General features: G+C 52.6%; 2 protein-coding genes across 2 annotated transcripts in view; both read right to left on the bottom strand.

Moving 5' to 3' along the window:
- kiaa0586 (KIAA0586 ortholog) overlaps nucleotides 1-15000 on the bottom strand; it is a 28096-nt gene that overhangs the window by 4861 nt on the left and 8235 nt on the right. Inside the window, exons 10-24 of the mRNA XM_070978606.1 lie at nucleotides 8194-8362; nucleotides 7444-7895; nucleotides 6235-6307; nucleotides 5950-6117; nucleotides 5644-5857; nucleotides 5165-5305; nucleotides 4686-4813; nucleotides 4351-4500; nucleotides 3490-3677; nucleotides 3259-3383; nucleotides 2423-2619; nucleotides 2192-2345; nucleotides 1840-1999; nucleotides 386-651; nucleotides 60-112 (exon numbers count right to left, since the gene is read on the bottom strand). Of these exons, the coding sequence (XP_070834707.1) occupies nucleotides 60-112; nucleotides 386-651; nucleotides 1840-1999; nucleotides 2192-2345; nucleotides 2423-2619; nucleotides 3259-3383; nucleotides 3490-3677; nucleotides 4351-4500; nucleotides 4686-4813; nucleotides 5165-5305; nucleotides 5644-5857; nucleotides 5950-6117; nucleotides 6235-6307; nucleotides 7444-7895; nucleotides 8194-8362 (2638 nt within the window). The remainder of the gene's footprint in view (nucleotides 1-59; nucleotides 113-385; nucleotides 652-1839; nucleotides 2000-2191; nucleotides 2346-2422; nucleotides 2620-3258; nucleotides 3384-3489; nucleotides 3678-4350; nucleotides 4501-4685; nucleotides 4814-5164; nucleotides 5306-5643; nucleotides 5858-5949; nucleotides 6118-6234; nucleotides 6308-7443; nucleotides 7896-8193; nucleotides 8363-15000) is intronic.
- Nucleotides 11426-15000, bottom strand: part of irf2bpl (interferon regulatory factor 2 binding protein-like) — a 3920-nt gene continuing 345 nt past the window's right edge. Inside the window, exon 1 of the mRNA XM_070979241.1 lies at nucleotides 11426-15000. This exon is cut by the window's right edge and continues 345 nt beyond it. Within this exon, the coding sequence (XP_070835342.1) occupies nucleotides 13327-15000 (1674 nt within the window). The 3' untranslated portion in view covers nucleotides 11426-13326.

Here is a 15000-nt window from a genome sequence, read left to right on the forward strand (position 1 = left end):
ACAACTGTACTACTACAAAATACAACTGTGATCACTGAGGGACAAAACATGGTCCTCACCATCTCCTGCTGCTCCTGGACAGAACTGGAAAAACTACAGACAGCCTCCTCGTCTGAGAGACAGACAGGGACAGACAGAGACAGACAAGGACAGAGAGAGAGACAGAGACAGACAAAGACAGAGAGAGAGACAGAGACAGACAAGGACAGAGGGAGAGACAGAGAGAGACAGAGAGAGACAGACAAGGACAGAGAGAGACAGAGAAAGACAGAGACAGTTCAGATTTGTAGTTGGAAGAATCCATTATGACGTGAATTTAACGTGATTTTTTTAAAGATGTAGAGAACAGATGTGGGACTGATGATGAAGATGATGATGAAGGTACCTGTCATGGCAGCCAGCTGCTGGACGCTGAAGAGCAGTTCTCCCTCTGAGATGTGTCTGAGTGCTGCATCAGTGTCTGCGGTCACCACACAGCTGCTGCTACTGGAGCTACTGGAGCTACTGGAGTCCTCTGAGGAGCTGGAGGGGGACGCTGGTCCGGGTTCAGGACCGGGGGGAGGAGGAGATGCGGAGGGAGCAGGAGGGAGGGAGCGAGGAGGAAGAAGAGGGGAGGAGAGAGGAGGCTCGTCCTCCGCTACTGACATCACCCTGCAGGAGGAGAAGGACACAGCTGAAGACTGAAAGTCCAGGTGAGGTGAAGACAGTCTGTCTCTGAGACAAAGTCAGAGCTGCTCTGTGGACAGTCACACCTGAGTCACACCTGAGCAGCTGTGCGGGACGCTCTGTGGACAGTCGTGTTGAGGACAACCCAAATGTCTTGAGTGCGGTTTTAACAGTCAGTGAAATTCTCCGTTGTGTGGAGAAGACTGGGATCATTCTTTGTTCATCACACTTGACTTAAACATTTCTTTGCTAGTTTTTAAGTGGGGACGGGGTCTGAGCTCATGGACGACACATAAATTTGTACAAATAAAAATATCTATTTAACTCAGCTTTTCTTACTGCAGGTGTGTGTGTGTGTGTGTGTGTGTGTGTGTGTGTGTGTGTGTGTGTGTGTGTGTGTGCTGTGTCTGTAACCCCTGCCCCTCCCCCTCCTGCTCAGTGCGTACCACACGTCATGTAGTTGACCAATCAGGTGCGGCTTGAACAGAAAAAAAGTCGCTGCGGCCCCCGGCAGGAGGCTCCGATGGTTCAAAGAGGCTCTAGGAGCCGTTTGTTAGCGGCTGACTCGTCACTGATTCCTCCACCTTTTCCACTGTCCTAAAAATAGCAGTACGACTTGGTGGGCATTGTTATTTATTATTTGCTGTGCAGGTATTGCAGGTAGCCCTCGAGGCTGCAGGCTGAGAGCGATCCTTTCGCTCGCCTCATTTTGAAAACATCGGGGTCCACATCGTGTGCTTGCTCTGCGTGCTGCTTGTGCATGACGCCCTCGCAGCGCCTCACAGCATAGCGTTAGACTGAACTGATCGGCTCCTATGTATCGGCCCAATGTCACCGATACCCGATCTAGAATTTTCTTCAATATCGGGACCGATACTGATACCAATATTGGATCAGTGCATCTCTAAGTGAAATAAATCATGAACATTAACTTAAATCTCTTTGTTCATATGAGACAGACGTGGACAGACATGGGCACTCGTCCTGTCTCTGCTCTCAACACATCAGACGTCATGTGACTCTCAGCTGATTTGTTCAAATGTATCTGATGCTAAATTCACTGGCTGCTGTCTCCACGAAAAACATTTCCCATAATACACCTGCCTCCCCACCTGGTAAACTGGTGTGTAAACCGGTGTGTAAGCAGGTGTGTGTGGTTGTGTGTGCGCATACAGCAGCTGTGGGTGTGTATCCAGGTGCTCCTCTGGTCTCTCCTCGTCCAATGGCAGCTCAGCGTCTCCCCAGGTCAGAGGGGGCGGAGCTTGTTGGACAGCAGGAGGACTTCCTGCAGAGTGGGTGGGTTCTGGACTGGGGTTGGGCGTGGCTACAGCCTCTGAGGTCACAGTCAGACAGAGCGTTTAGTTACAAAGTGTGCTGCTAACGGGCAGGAGCTAACGCTACGACGTACAGTCGTACTACAGTTAGCACTGCTGCCGCTTATGTTATTACAGCTACGCCTGCTAATGCTGCTACTGCATACGGCACCAATGCTAAGACTAATGCTAATGCTTCTGCCGTTTCTAACCTGGTGCTGCGATTGGCTGAGGAGACTCCTCATTCAGCAGGCTAGTTGGTTCAGAGGGAGGGGGTGTGGTCAGAGGCGGGGTCTCTGCGCTGGGCGGGGTCACGCTGGGTGAAGGAGTAGGAACTGGTGTAGGAACCAGTGACACCGGTCTCTCCTGGAACAGAACCAGCAGCAGGATTCAGACGGAGTGACGAAGATTTTCAAGTTTTAGTTTGTTCTGACTTTTTGTACCTCATGATGTGCTCCTGGACCTGGTTTTGGCGGCTCGAGTCCCGGTTCTGGTCCTGTTTCCAGCGTGTCTCTGTGTCCCAGCATCAGTGCAACATGCTCGGTCAGGACCTCATCAATCAGCTGCCTGATCAGAGCCGAGTCCACCGCCATGCTGGAGTCTACGAACAGCTGCAGACCTCCACCTCCTGCTGCGTCCACTGAACACACACACGAACATCACAGTGAGACAAGTCCTCCTCAGGACAGACAGCACAGCTCTTCACCCCAAACACAAGAACTAAGTCCTCCAACGTCTGTCCTCCAAACACATCTCAACATGTCACGTTCTGAAGACGCTCTGGAGATTTTAACCCTGGACTTAACGCCACCCGTCAGTCCTGAACCAGGTCCATCTGTACAGTCTGTGTCCTTTATGAGGACACGTTTTCACCTCAAACAGAACAGATCACAAACACGATGAGCAGAAGCAGCATGTTCTTTATGTCTTCTGGCTCAGAGGACAGCTAAATACATCTGTCCAACACTTCTTACTGCACACTGCTGTGAAAATCAGAGCACAGGTGATACATCTGAGGGCTTTTTAAAGATTTACGTCTTCAGTAGGAACCAATGAGCTTGGAGCTGAGAGCCACAGACAGGAAGTGAGACAGTACAGACAGACAGACAGACAGACAGACAGACAGACAGACAGACAGACAGACAGACAGACAGACGAGATCTGATGATGAAGACAAACAGAATAACATCATTTAAGTTTAACGTGAGCTGGTGAACCAATAAGTGATCGCCAATGAGAAGCCGTCTGCTCCGATTGGTCCGTCAGCCTGTCTGCTCACCGATGTCTGAGGTGACACTCTGCTCCTCAGACTCTGATTGGTCAATGCAGTCGTTCTGGGCGGGGTCAGAGGGAGGGGGGCGGTACATCTCTGAGATCATCCGGGACATCAGCTGCTGCTCCACCCTGAACACAACAGACACAAAGAGAAGAGAATAAAGCTGCGATGTGCCGTCAGTGCCACCAGGATCCACTTCAGTCCACTTCGATCCACTTCAGTCCGGTTTCTCACCATTCCACCAGCCGGTTCTCCAGGACATCTCTCTGCAGGTTGATGTCCAGGAGAGAGGCCTGATCCTGGTCAGGGGAGGCGGAGCAGGCCTGGGGAGGGAAGACTGGACCCTGATACAGGACGGGAGGAGCAGATGGACCTCCATCCAACTCCACCACCTCCTCACCCACAACACTCACCTCCTCCTGCTGCTCAGGAGAGAAATAAAAAGTGATGAACAATGAGAGGAAATCTTCAGCAAACGACTCAAGCTTATGAAGGACGTCAACCAAACAGAGTCAGGAAGAAGAACCTGAGAGACTCAGGAGGACCAGCAAAGACCACGTCCCTGAGTCCATCGAACCAGCAGCACACGAAACCCAAACTGTTCACCTGAAAGAGCGAACAGCAGAAAAGCAACGAGCTCCTGCAGATCTTTGAGCGGCTCTTTCAGAACACATGAGCTCTTCACTCTGTCGTGTCTCACACGCTTCACCTGAGCTGTCCAATCATGTGCAGAGTTGGACAGTGTGGATCAGGAAGCAGTTCAGAGCGTGTCCAGCAGGAGGAGCTGTGAGGCTGCAGCTGATGTTTCATCAGCTGCTCAGCTTCCATCAAAACCAGCATGCATGGAAGGAGTCCACAGAGACAGGGACTGGGAGCGGGGACATGCCCTGCAGCCATTGGTCACCATGGATCAGCCCTCACCTGTCCATCAGCGCTTAATGATGTCAGTCATGTGACGGTGATGTCACAGCGTTGAATCAACATCAAGCCTCCAAAAGTCAAAGTCATGAAGCTCACGTCAGTCCACGAGCCGAGGACAAAGAGGACGTGATGGACGACAAAAGAACAGACACACGAGGGGGAGAGGAAGGTTACCTGGACACTGTCAGCAGCAGACAGGAGGTCAGCTCCAGGGAAGACGCTCTCTTCATCCTCCTCTTCTTCTTCTTCTTCTTCACTCTTCCCCTTGATGATGTCAAAACAAGGAAGAGGAGGAGCCTCACCTGCATCCAGCTGCTCCGCCTTCTGTAACACAAAACCACCTGTGAGTGACCTCTGACCTCCAGCTGTCTGTCATAGTGACTGACAGGAGGCGAAGTTTCTCCTTCAATACAGACACATGACAAACACAGAGTGTGTGTGTGTGTGTGGGGGGGGGCCTGCGGGGGGCCCTAACTGGACGTCACGCCGCCTCGAGGATTCAGACTCACGTCTGACGGCAGCTCGGAGAGTCCGTTGTCCACGGCGACCACACTTGATGTGGGAGGAGCTGTGGGTGGTGATGTCACTTCCTCTTGAGGCTCAGTGAGACACCTGGAAGAGTCCATCCTGGGACGACCTGATGGGGGACAGGGATGACTTTAACCTTTAACATTTAGATTTCGTATTTTTTTCACTTCGTTTCTGTTGAATTTTACTTTTTTGTCATTTTCAGTTTTTGTATTTTCAGTTTTACTTCTGACCTTTGACCTTCCATGACCCTTACTTTGAGTTAAAAGTGTCGGTCAGTAAGTGTCGGTCACATGCAGGGGCTTCTGGGTAACGGTTTCGTTTTCTGTTCACTTGTTGGTTTTGTCTCATTTGTTCATTCAAATTAACACAAAAATCCAAAATAAAACAACATTCTTAAAATAATTGAAACATTATAAAATAAAAAAAACAACTTTTCCATGACAACGGGTTTACTGACTCAGAGGGATCGCCATGGGAACAGGGTCACCAGAGGTCAGGCATGAGGAGCCCGTGAAGTGACGATGCCCAGGTGGTCCAGGTGACCGACCGAGGGCGGGATCCAAACACGTCTGAGTCTTACAGGACTTCACCTTCACACCTGAGGGAGACAGGAAGCAGCAGACTGTGATGTCACGCCTGTGATGTCACCGCACCGATGTGTTCATAAGGTAAAGCTTTCCACACAGAGACTGTCGACGTCTATTATTGGCTCAGCGCTGCCAGAGTGTCTGTCCGAGAGCTGTCTTTGTCCAAATGGACACACTGACGCAGTACACGAACAGAACAGTCGACTTGCCAGCAAGGCAACCAAAAACTGGCCTGCTGTCTGACCCGCTGGTCACATGACCCTCGCCCTGCAGTCGATAAAAGGAGAAGCACAAGCTGCTGATTGGCTGCCTCCTCAGTGTGGAGGAGGAGGAGGAAATAAGACCTGACCTCGGACGCTCTCCACCAGGCGGGGGCGGGGCTTCCTGCTGAGCGGTGAGCCAGGTGAGCTGAAGCGAAGGTACGGACTCTTCTTCAGGGTTCGTCTCAGACCTTCATATGGAGCTCTGCCGTACAGACGAGTCAGGCACGACTCTCCGTCCGCCTCCGCCTGCTCGCTGTCTGTCAGTCTACCTGTGGCTCTCTCAGGCTCCGCCCCCTGCAGCTGGATACAGAAACGATCGATGACATCAAATCTATGAGTCGTCAGGTGTGTTACTGATCAAATCAATCGATCAGAGTGGAGCTCAGACCGACCAGTCTTTGTCCAGCTGTCTGTCCTCTACTTCCTGTTCCTCTGAGCGTGCTCATTGGCCTCCGCCTGCCCATGTGGGCAGAGCTCCCAGCAGCCCTCTGCTGTGATGTCACCTTGGCGTCTCTGCTGGCTGAGTGTTTGGTCGCAGGGTCCTGTGAGGACATCTCAGCCTGAGGACAGGAAGAGGAGGAGGAGATGTACACATAAAGAGAGAGACAGACAGAGACCATAGGGGACTCCTGGAATTCCAGGTGTTCCAGGATGTGTGAACCATGCTGAGAGCTCACCTGGATGTCTTGGGTCAAAGTGTTGATCCAGGCGTCCACTGTCTTCTTGATCCGGATCTCCTCAGTCCAGTCTCTGCAGAGGACAGGGACAGAAGACAGATGAAAGTTTCTGTGTGAGGGACAGCAGACAGACTTCTTCTGTGGTGTTTCGTGTCAGTGTCAATCTGCTGTTTGATGAAGCTGAAGATTCTAAAACTGTGCTGTGATTGGTTCGGTCCAAAGTTTCAGCTGTGAAAGACGCTGATGAACTCAACAGAATTATGACTGAAGGCAGCAGAGACGGAGACGGCGCGTCTTCAGTGACAGCTGTCAGTCAAAGTGATGTCTGGGTTCAATCTTCCCTCATCGCTGCCTGCAGAGCGCTCTGAGGCCGTCTGCCAATCGACACCCCAAACACAAACAAACGTGAACCAGATCACCCTCTGAGGCAGCTGGATGCACCAGACCACCTGACCACCAGACCACCAGACCACCAGACCACCAGCCCACGAGACCAGGAAACCAGGAGACCAGGAGACCTCACAGTGCGAGAATCCGTCTCACAGGGCTTCATGGCAGCTCCTGAAGAGGTTAGCTTATCAGCATCAGATCTGTCAGAGCTGGAGAGTCTGAGCACTGAAGGCTGTGACAGACAGATGCTTCATCTAATCACCTCCCAGTATTTTTGACTGTGTGTAACAAACCTGCTGCGTCTGGCTGTGAACCAACAGCTCTGATTTTAGAAAGATGATTCTTCTGATACAAAACCAAACTGATAATTGCACTGATCAATAATCACAATGTCACCTGTCAAACTATAAATAACATCACTCCTGCGTACCTCTAGCATTAGCGACCTGTTAGCAGATTAAAAAGTACTGTTAGCATGCTGTAATCCAGGTAGTTGTTGTTAGCTTTCTTTACACACAGTTAGCGTTAGCTAGGCCTAACTCTTAGCAGACATGAAGTTAACACAAGGGATGTGTTAGCACCATTTAGGCAATGTTAGCTTAATGTTAGCAGACAAAAAGTTAGCCTCAGCTAACTGTGAGCAGATCTAAATCTAGTGTTAGCTACCTGTTAGCATACATTTAACTAATGTTGGCTGATACAAAAAGAATGGATTTTTGGCTTGTTGGCCAATAAAGTTCACTTTAGGTTATCGGTCATGATGGCAGCTAATTACTCGTTAGCAGGCCCATAAACAAAGAGTTAGCTAGCATTAGCTACCTGTTAGCAGCCAGTGCCTCCAGTTGGCAGCGCAGGACCTCTCCCGTTCTGACTCTCAGCAGAGCCTCCACGTTCTCCTCCAGAACCTTCTTCTGTCTCCGAACCTGACGGAGAACCCGACCTGCCTCCTCCAACATGGATGGAACTGGAGGCCTCCTCTGGACCTGGACTGCCTGGGACTGATGGGTACGATTTTCTTGGGAGTGGATTTGTGGAAAAGGGCTTTGATGGGACTGGGAGTGGGTTTGTGGGGGCTGAACTTGTTGGGATCGAGACTGGTTTTGTTGGGAATTGGACTGTTGGGACTGGGACTGGAAGCTTTTTTGTTGGGGGAGATGTTGTTGGGACTGGATCTGCTGGAAGTGGGATTGCTGGGACTGAAGCAGGTTTGGTTGGGACTGGGACTGGTGGTGGTCTGGTCCAGGTCTGCTGGTGTTCAGAGAGTCTTCTGGCTGTTAGACGACAGAATATCCTTCAGACTTTAGATCAACAAACAAAAAACAGACTCAAGGAAGTTTCAGCAGCTTTCACTGATTTCACCGTCACACATTTTTTCGAAGGATAAAAATGTTTCATGTCAACGTGCTTCAGATTTCTGGCTGTGCTGAAAGGACTCTACTGTCCTCCACTGTCCTCTACTGTCCTACACTGTCCTCTACTGTCCATGTACTCTATTGTCCACTATACTATACTGTCCTCCACTGTCCTCTACTGTCCACTGTCCTCTACTTTAATTCTCTGCTAACTCACCGTCAGCAGCATCTTCATCTCAGTCTTCAAGCGTCCCATCTCCCTCAGCACCTCGTTGGCTCTCCTTGCTGCCGCCTGACTGCGATTGGCTGAAGACTGCAGGTGATCTCTTGCAGCTGTCTGGGTTGCCGTGGAAACCCTTGGAGCGCCTCGGCAACACCGGTCATCTCTGCATAAAAGAAGACGGCCGACAGAGACGAGTAGGGTTGAGTAGACGCTGACTTTGCCTTCCCGAGCCGTCAGCTGGACCGCACAGCGACGCTTCGACAGTTCTGATGAGGTGACGTCCACATGGACTCTGACGAGTCTGAACATGTGACTGAACACTGTAAGAAATGTCAATGTTGTCTAAAACCTGCAGTGAAACAAACGTTACACCCTCGTTTCTTAGTCCACTGACAAAAAAGTGTCAGCGATGAGCGCCTTCATGTCCAGCTGAAGTCTGTCATTGAGGCGTCTGAGGCAGTTTGTCTTTGGTCCAGCAGAGGGCGCTCTTCACACTGTTAGCCTGACCTGTTGCAGACCTGCAGACTGATCAGATAATCAGAACACTGAACTGTGAACCAGACACCATCAGCTTCATCAGCTCCACCACCAGACACCATCAGCTCCACCACCAGACACCATCAGCTCCACCACCAGACACCATCAGCTCCACCACCAGACACCAGCAGCTCCATCAGCTCCACCACCAGACACCAGCAGCTCCATCAGCTCCACCACCAGACACCAGCAGCTCCATCAGCTCCACCACCAGACACCAGCAGAGGGCGTGTTCAAACCCAAAACACACCAGCTGTTGTACTGATGTGACGCACACACAGTCTGAAGGCTGAACCCTCTGCGTGTGTGTGTGTGATGTCAATGTGGACATGTGAGATTTTTGATTGTTTGGTGAACGTATCCTGATCAAACAGCTGATCACACACACACACACACACACACACACACACACACACACACACACACACACACACACACACACACACACAGTCTGCTGCCTCTGGATCAGTCAGAGGACACCACACTGTAATTGTGTGTGTGTGTGTGTGTGTGTGTGTGTGTGCGTGTGTGTGGGGGGGGATAAAATGGCCGCCTCTATCACCTCCTGCTCTCAGTCACAGCTGCTGCAGACAGTTGGTGCTGCTGCTGTTGCTAGGCAACGCCTCAGTAGTTTCCCATGGTGACAGCAGGCAGAGATGCTGCTGCTGCTGATGATGATGGAAGAGTGAAGCTTCCATTCACAGACAGGGGAGAGGGAGGAGGAGGAGGAGGAGGAGGAGGAGGAGGAAAGGCTTCTCCTCTCCTCTCTTGTTTCCTCTCCTCTCTCCTCCTCTATTGTTTCCTCCTCTCCTCTCCTCTTGTTTCCTCCTCTCCTCTCCTCCCCTCTTGTTTCCTCCTCTCCTCTCTCCTCTCTTGTTTCCTCCTCTCCTCTCCTCCTCTCTTGTTTCCTCCTCTCCTCTCCTCCCCTCTTGTTTCCTCCTCTCCTCTCTTGTTTCCTCCTCTCCTCTCTCCTCTCTTGTTTCCTCCTCTCCTCTCCTCCCCTCTTGTTTCCTCCTCTCTTGTTTCCTCCTCTCCTCTCCTCCCCTCTTGTTTCCTCCTCTCCTCTCTCCTCTCTTGCTCTCTTGTTTCCTCCTCTCCTCTCCTCCCCTCTTGTTTCCTCCTCTCCTCTCTCCTCTCCTCCCCTCTTGTTTCCTCCTCTCCTCTCCTCCTCTCTTGTTTCCTCCTCTCCTGTCTCGTTGGCTGCTGCAGCGGGGGATGCTGGGAGAAAAATAGTACTGACATCATCGTGTACAGATGGAGTCGATCCTGGGAGACAAACACACACATACGTGCACGCACACACACCAATGGAACATCGACCCCTGACCTCATGGCGTGACTCCTGCACAGCCTTAAATTCGAACAAGCTTTATTAGCATGAACATCACGCTCCTCACTGCAGAGGACGAACGTCACCTCAGCGTAACACATCCTGTTTTCTCTCTTTGTTTCCTCGGCACGTTCCTCAACCCGGAGGCTGGTAACCATGGTGACCGCAGCATCCCGCACGGCGACAGAGGGGGAGGGGGGGAGGGGAGACAGAGCGGCGATGTGCAAACGGACGAGGCTGATGCTCCGCGCTGCTTGTCTCACTGTGGGACGTTCAGCTGATCACACCTGTCCCAAAGCAGGACAGGAAACAAGACCCGTCCACAGACAGGGACACACAGAACGAAGACGTCTGCGGGTCCAGTCTGTGGACAGCTCTTTGCTCTGAGGCTGCTGTGTCTCTGATACGAGGACACAGAGACACCGATCAGACTGACACTGATCAATAAAGACGACGAATGATCTCAACAAACAGACACAAAATCAGGCCTGTCAATCAACCAACCCCGCCCCTTAGCCTGCCATACACAGACAGACAGACAGACAGACAGACAGACAGACAGACAGACAGACGCACGCGCACACGCACGCACACACACACACACACACGCACGCACGCACGCACGCACGCACGCACGCACGCACGCACGCAGTGTATGTGAGGAATCCTGAGAAACCACCCTGGAGTCTTTGTGTGTGTGTGCATTAGTATGCAAAGTGAGCTGCTGCACTGAGCCAAGGGCACCTTAACCATCACTGTCCACACACACACACACACACACACACACACACACACACACACACACACACACACACACACACACACACACACACACACACACACACACACACACACACTCACTAGGTGTGTGTTGTTGCTCAAAGAAAAAATCTGCAATGCAGCAAGAAACCAAAACTACAGCGAGAACTGCTGCAGTACTACAAACAGTACCACTACAAACAGTACTAGTACAAGCAGTACTGCTGCTCTGGTTCTCCTGACGTTCTTCAGCAGAACGTTTGTTGATTCTTTTCTGTTGTTGAATTTGATTCAATGATTTGTTTTTCTTTGGAACTGCAGTATTACTACTGTTATACTACAGATATAGCTGATTACTGTAATATAACTGAAAAATACTACTGCCAGTGACACAGCTAATACTGCTGGAAGTACTACTGATACAACTACTGCTGTTCTGTTGTTCCTGGCACTCCTAATCCTACAACCAGTACTACTGCAGTACACAGTGTAAGTACACAGTGAAGGATTCTTTCTGCAGGTACACACACACACACACACACGCACACGCACACGCACACGCACACACACACACACAGCTGAGAGCAGCAGGTTCATACCAACAGAGTTTATTACAACAGCTTGAGCTGAAGGCACATTACAAGATCAGTGTGTCACTACAGGAAGTGAAGCAGGTCAACATGAGGACAGACAGAGGCCGAGCACGTCTCCAGCCGTCCTCCACGCCATCACACCTTACAGGTAAGAAGAAAAACAGGAAGTCTGACAAAAAAAGCTTTATTGCAGTCGGAAGAAGAAAAAGAAAAGAGAACAGGAAGTCAAACATTTCAGTGAAACGACAAACGAGCCGCTGAACCTTCTAGAAAAAGTGGAAAGTGTCCTCTGAAGCTGTCTCACCCTCTGAAGCTGTCTCACCCTCTGAAGCTGTCTCACCCTCTGAAGCTGTCTGTCTGTTTCAACGCCACATCACAGCTACGCCTCCGTCACCTCCACCAGGACACACACACGTGTCCTCAAACATCCACACACACAGGACATTTAAACGTCTCCTCACAAGCTCCACCTTGCACAGAGGCCTCCATCAGCGGAGCGCCGGCGCGTCTCTTGCTCACGCCCACGTCCTCGTCCACAGTTTTGGACATATTAGACTTCTGACAGATTTCCTGGATCACGCTGTTCCCGCAGAGGACGCAATGAGACTGATGTTGGCGGTCTCATTGTCCCTGATGCCGGCGGTCTCGTGTCGCGATGAAGCGAAGCCGCTGGCGTTTTTGGTGGAGCTGCACCTTAACGATCATTTTCTCTATTGATCGATTTGATCTAATTACTTTCTTCATCGTCCTAAAACAGAGACAGACGCTGGTCAGAGACCACGCGGCCTACAGACTGACTGCTGAAGACGTCTGAGGGACGATGTGCGTCTGTCCTCACACTCTACTCTCTACATGAAGACAGCTGGTCTGACCTGCCGCCTCGTCTCCTCTGTGAGGACACGTCCTGCTGACTGATCGAAGCGCTCCATGTGACTCAGACGAGGCGTCCAGCTGCTCTGAGGACGTTTCTCATCAACACTTTGACTCTATGTCAATGAACCAATGGCGACTGGGCGTCCTTCAGCAGCTCCACCTTTAAACACCTTGTAACATCTTTACTTGACGGACAGCTGGCCTCACCTGGAGGAACGTCCAGGTCATCAGCTGCACAGGTGTACAGAGGGTGGAGCTGCAGGAGGCTCTGACTCGAAACCTCTAACTCTGACGTCCTGATTCTCTGATGGATGAAGACCATCAGCCTCTTCATCGACTGACGCCACTGACACTGTCCCCAGGTCAGCTGTCCACTGTGGACATTCTATAAAATAAACAGTGAGCGAAGACACAAACAAACAACGGCTGAATCTACGGGGACAAACGCCTTCACACGGGGCCGGAAGACAAATCTACTTTCCAAACTCAAAGCAGATTCTCATTTTGGATTTAAGAGACGTCCTCCTTTGGAGCGTCAGTCTCTGTCCTGTCCTGTCCTGTCCTGTCTAACACTCCTGTCTGTGTTTCACAGCTAACAGACCCCATCAGCTGCGAGACCCTCGTCCTGCCTCCTCACACCGAAGCTTGACCGTCACACCAGACTGAACAAAGCAAACATCAGCAGAGTGGAAACATGTCCGAGAAGAAGGACGGGGACTCGAGGACAGACCACAGCGTTACAAACCCCCTCACTACTGATATTACATTGAAATATGGGGGGGGGTGTTTTTCTACTTTTACCTCGTCCATATTTCTCCTTGAATTTAAAGTTTCTCTTGTTTCTGGAATAATCTGCAGTCCTGCTTTTGTCACCTGTTTAATCAATACGGCTGCATCCCGATCAGCTGCACACAGATCGATTCTCTCCATCAGAGGAGCTCAGCAGCAGAATGACTGTCTCACTGTTACGTGGGTTTTTGCACAGAAAGCAGAAGAAGACTTTAAAGAGTCTCTTCATCGTCACCGTCCTCATCCTCAGGGGTCTCTCTCCTTCTTTACCTTCACGTCTCCGGCCAGGATGGTGGCGATCTCCCCCTGCATGAAGGCCCAGGGCACGTTGGAGCCGACCAGAGGACACTTCTCCCCGCTGGGGCAGTACACCTCCCCGGAGGCCCCCTGGGCCTTGATGCTCTCTCTGGAGCAGGGGAAGCAGAACTTGTGGTTGGGGACGGAGGGACACTGCACGAAGTGTGTGTCCTCTAAGCGTTCGTGGCAGATCGTGCAGCACAGAGGCCCGCTGTTGGCCATGGGGGAGTCGGGCACGCTCTGCGCGTGCACCGGCTCCATGCCACCTGCGGACTGCGACGTGGTGGACAGCCCGAGGTCTCCGTTGCGGGACGAGAGGCGCCTCTGTCCGGACACGGAGGCGGGGGACGCCGGGCTGCCGTTGTTGTGTCTGGAGGAGGAGGTGGTGGAGTGGACCGAGTCTCTGTCCTTGTTGGGGGAGTGCGCGCTCCCGAGCGTGTCCGCCACTGACATGAGCGCGGCCATCGGGGACTGTCCGCTCTGCGGAGGAGCGGCGGACTCCGGCGGAGTGGCGCGGCCGGAGGAGAGGCCGGGTGGTCCCGGGCCGAGCGGAGGCGGCGGCCCGGCGAAAGAGCTGGCAGCCATGGAGAGTTTGAGGGCTTCGGTCTGGCTGTTGATCCACTGCTGCCTCTGCTGCTCCTCCGTCAGCTTCAGGCCGCCCTCCGCCGTGTCCGGCTCCGGGGAGGCTTTCCTCTTCCTCACGCCGACCCTTGAGCTGCCGCTCCCGCTCCCCGAAGACAAGGCTCGGCCGGGAAGCACCAGGGAGGTGGGCAGCAGCGGGTAGCTGCCGTCGATGTACGGCTGCGGCAGCATGTCTCCCCCCACACACTCCTTAAAAAAACGCAGAGACTCCGGTAATAAATCCCCCAGCAGACGCCAGTCCGCGGAGCCGTGCTTCTTCTCGTACTCCAGATACTTAAACCCGGAGGACAACCCTCTGCCGAAGTCCTTCATACAGTCTTGGTACATCTGCTTGGCGACCCCCGAGGCGCTGGAGAACACGTTCCCGGAGCCGCTCGGGTACTCGATGAAGATCTTCAGCTCGTACTCCATACCGGGTTTGGACACGGCGTCGAAGGCGAACACCCTGCCGACCAGCCCGTGGTCCTTCTTGAAGCGGACGTCGAACGGGGTGCAGCCGGACAGAGTGACCAGCGTGTCCCTCACCATCTTCGGCTTGCTCGCCCACTCCTCCTGCCGGTTCCGGAGACTGTCGCTCAGCTCGGCCAGAGCCTCCACGTTCCTCTGTTTCTCCTTCAGCTCCCGCTCCTGGTCCGTGCTGGAGACCGAGGCGGGCCGCTTCGCTCCAGGTTCAGACAGCCCCGCCTGGCCGGGCAGGGAGGCACCGACCACGGTGGTCTGAGGGGCGGCTCTGCCCGCCACGCCGTGCGGACCCGGTCCGTTGAGCAGGGTCTGAGGAAGCAGGTTCGGCGGCACATTCATATGTCCCGGTGCCGACACCAGCCCGCCGTGTCCCCTGCTCCTCGAGTTCGGGCTCTGGCGGTTCAGCTCGGGCGGTCCGTCGTCCGGTTTGAACCCGTTGGATCCTCCGAGTCCGTTGGAAAGCCTGCTGCTGTGCCCGCCGTAGTCAAACCGAACTCGGTTATCTGCACCGAGCGGGTA

Source organism: Chaetodon trifascialis, chromosome 14, assembly GCF_039877785.1.
Source record: "Chaetodon trifascialis isolate fChaTrf1 chromosome 14, fChaTrf1.hap1, whole genome shotgun sequence".
Lineage (NCBI taxonomy): Eukaryota > Metazoa > Chordata > Actinopteri > Chaetodontiformes > Chaetodontidae > Chaetodon > Chaetodon trifascialis.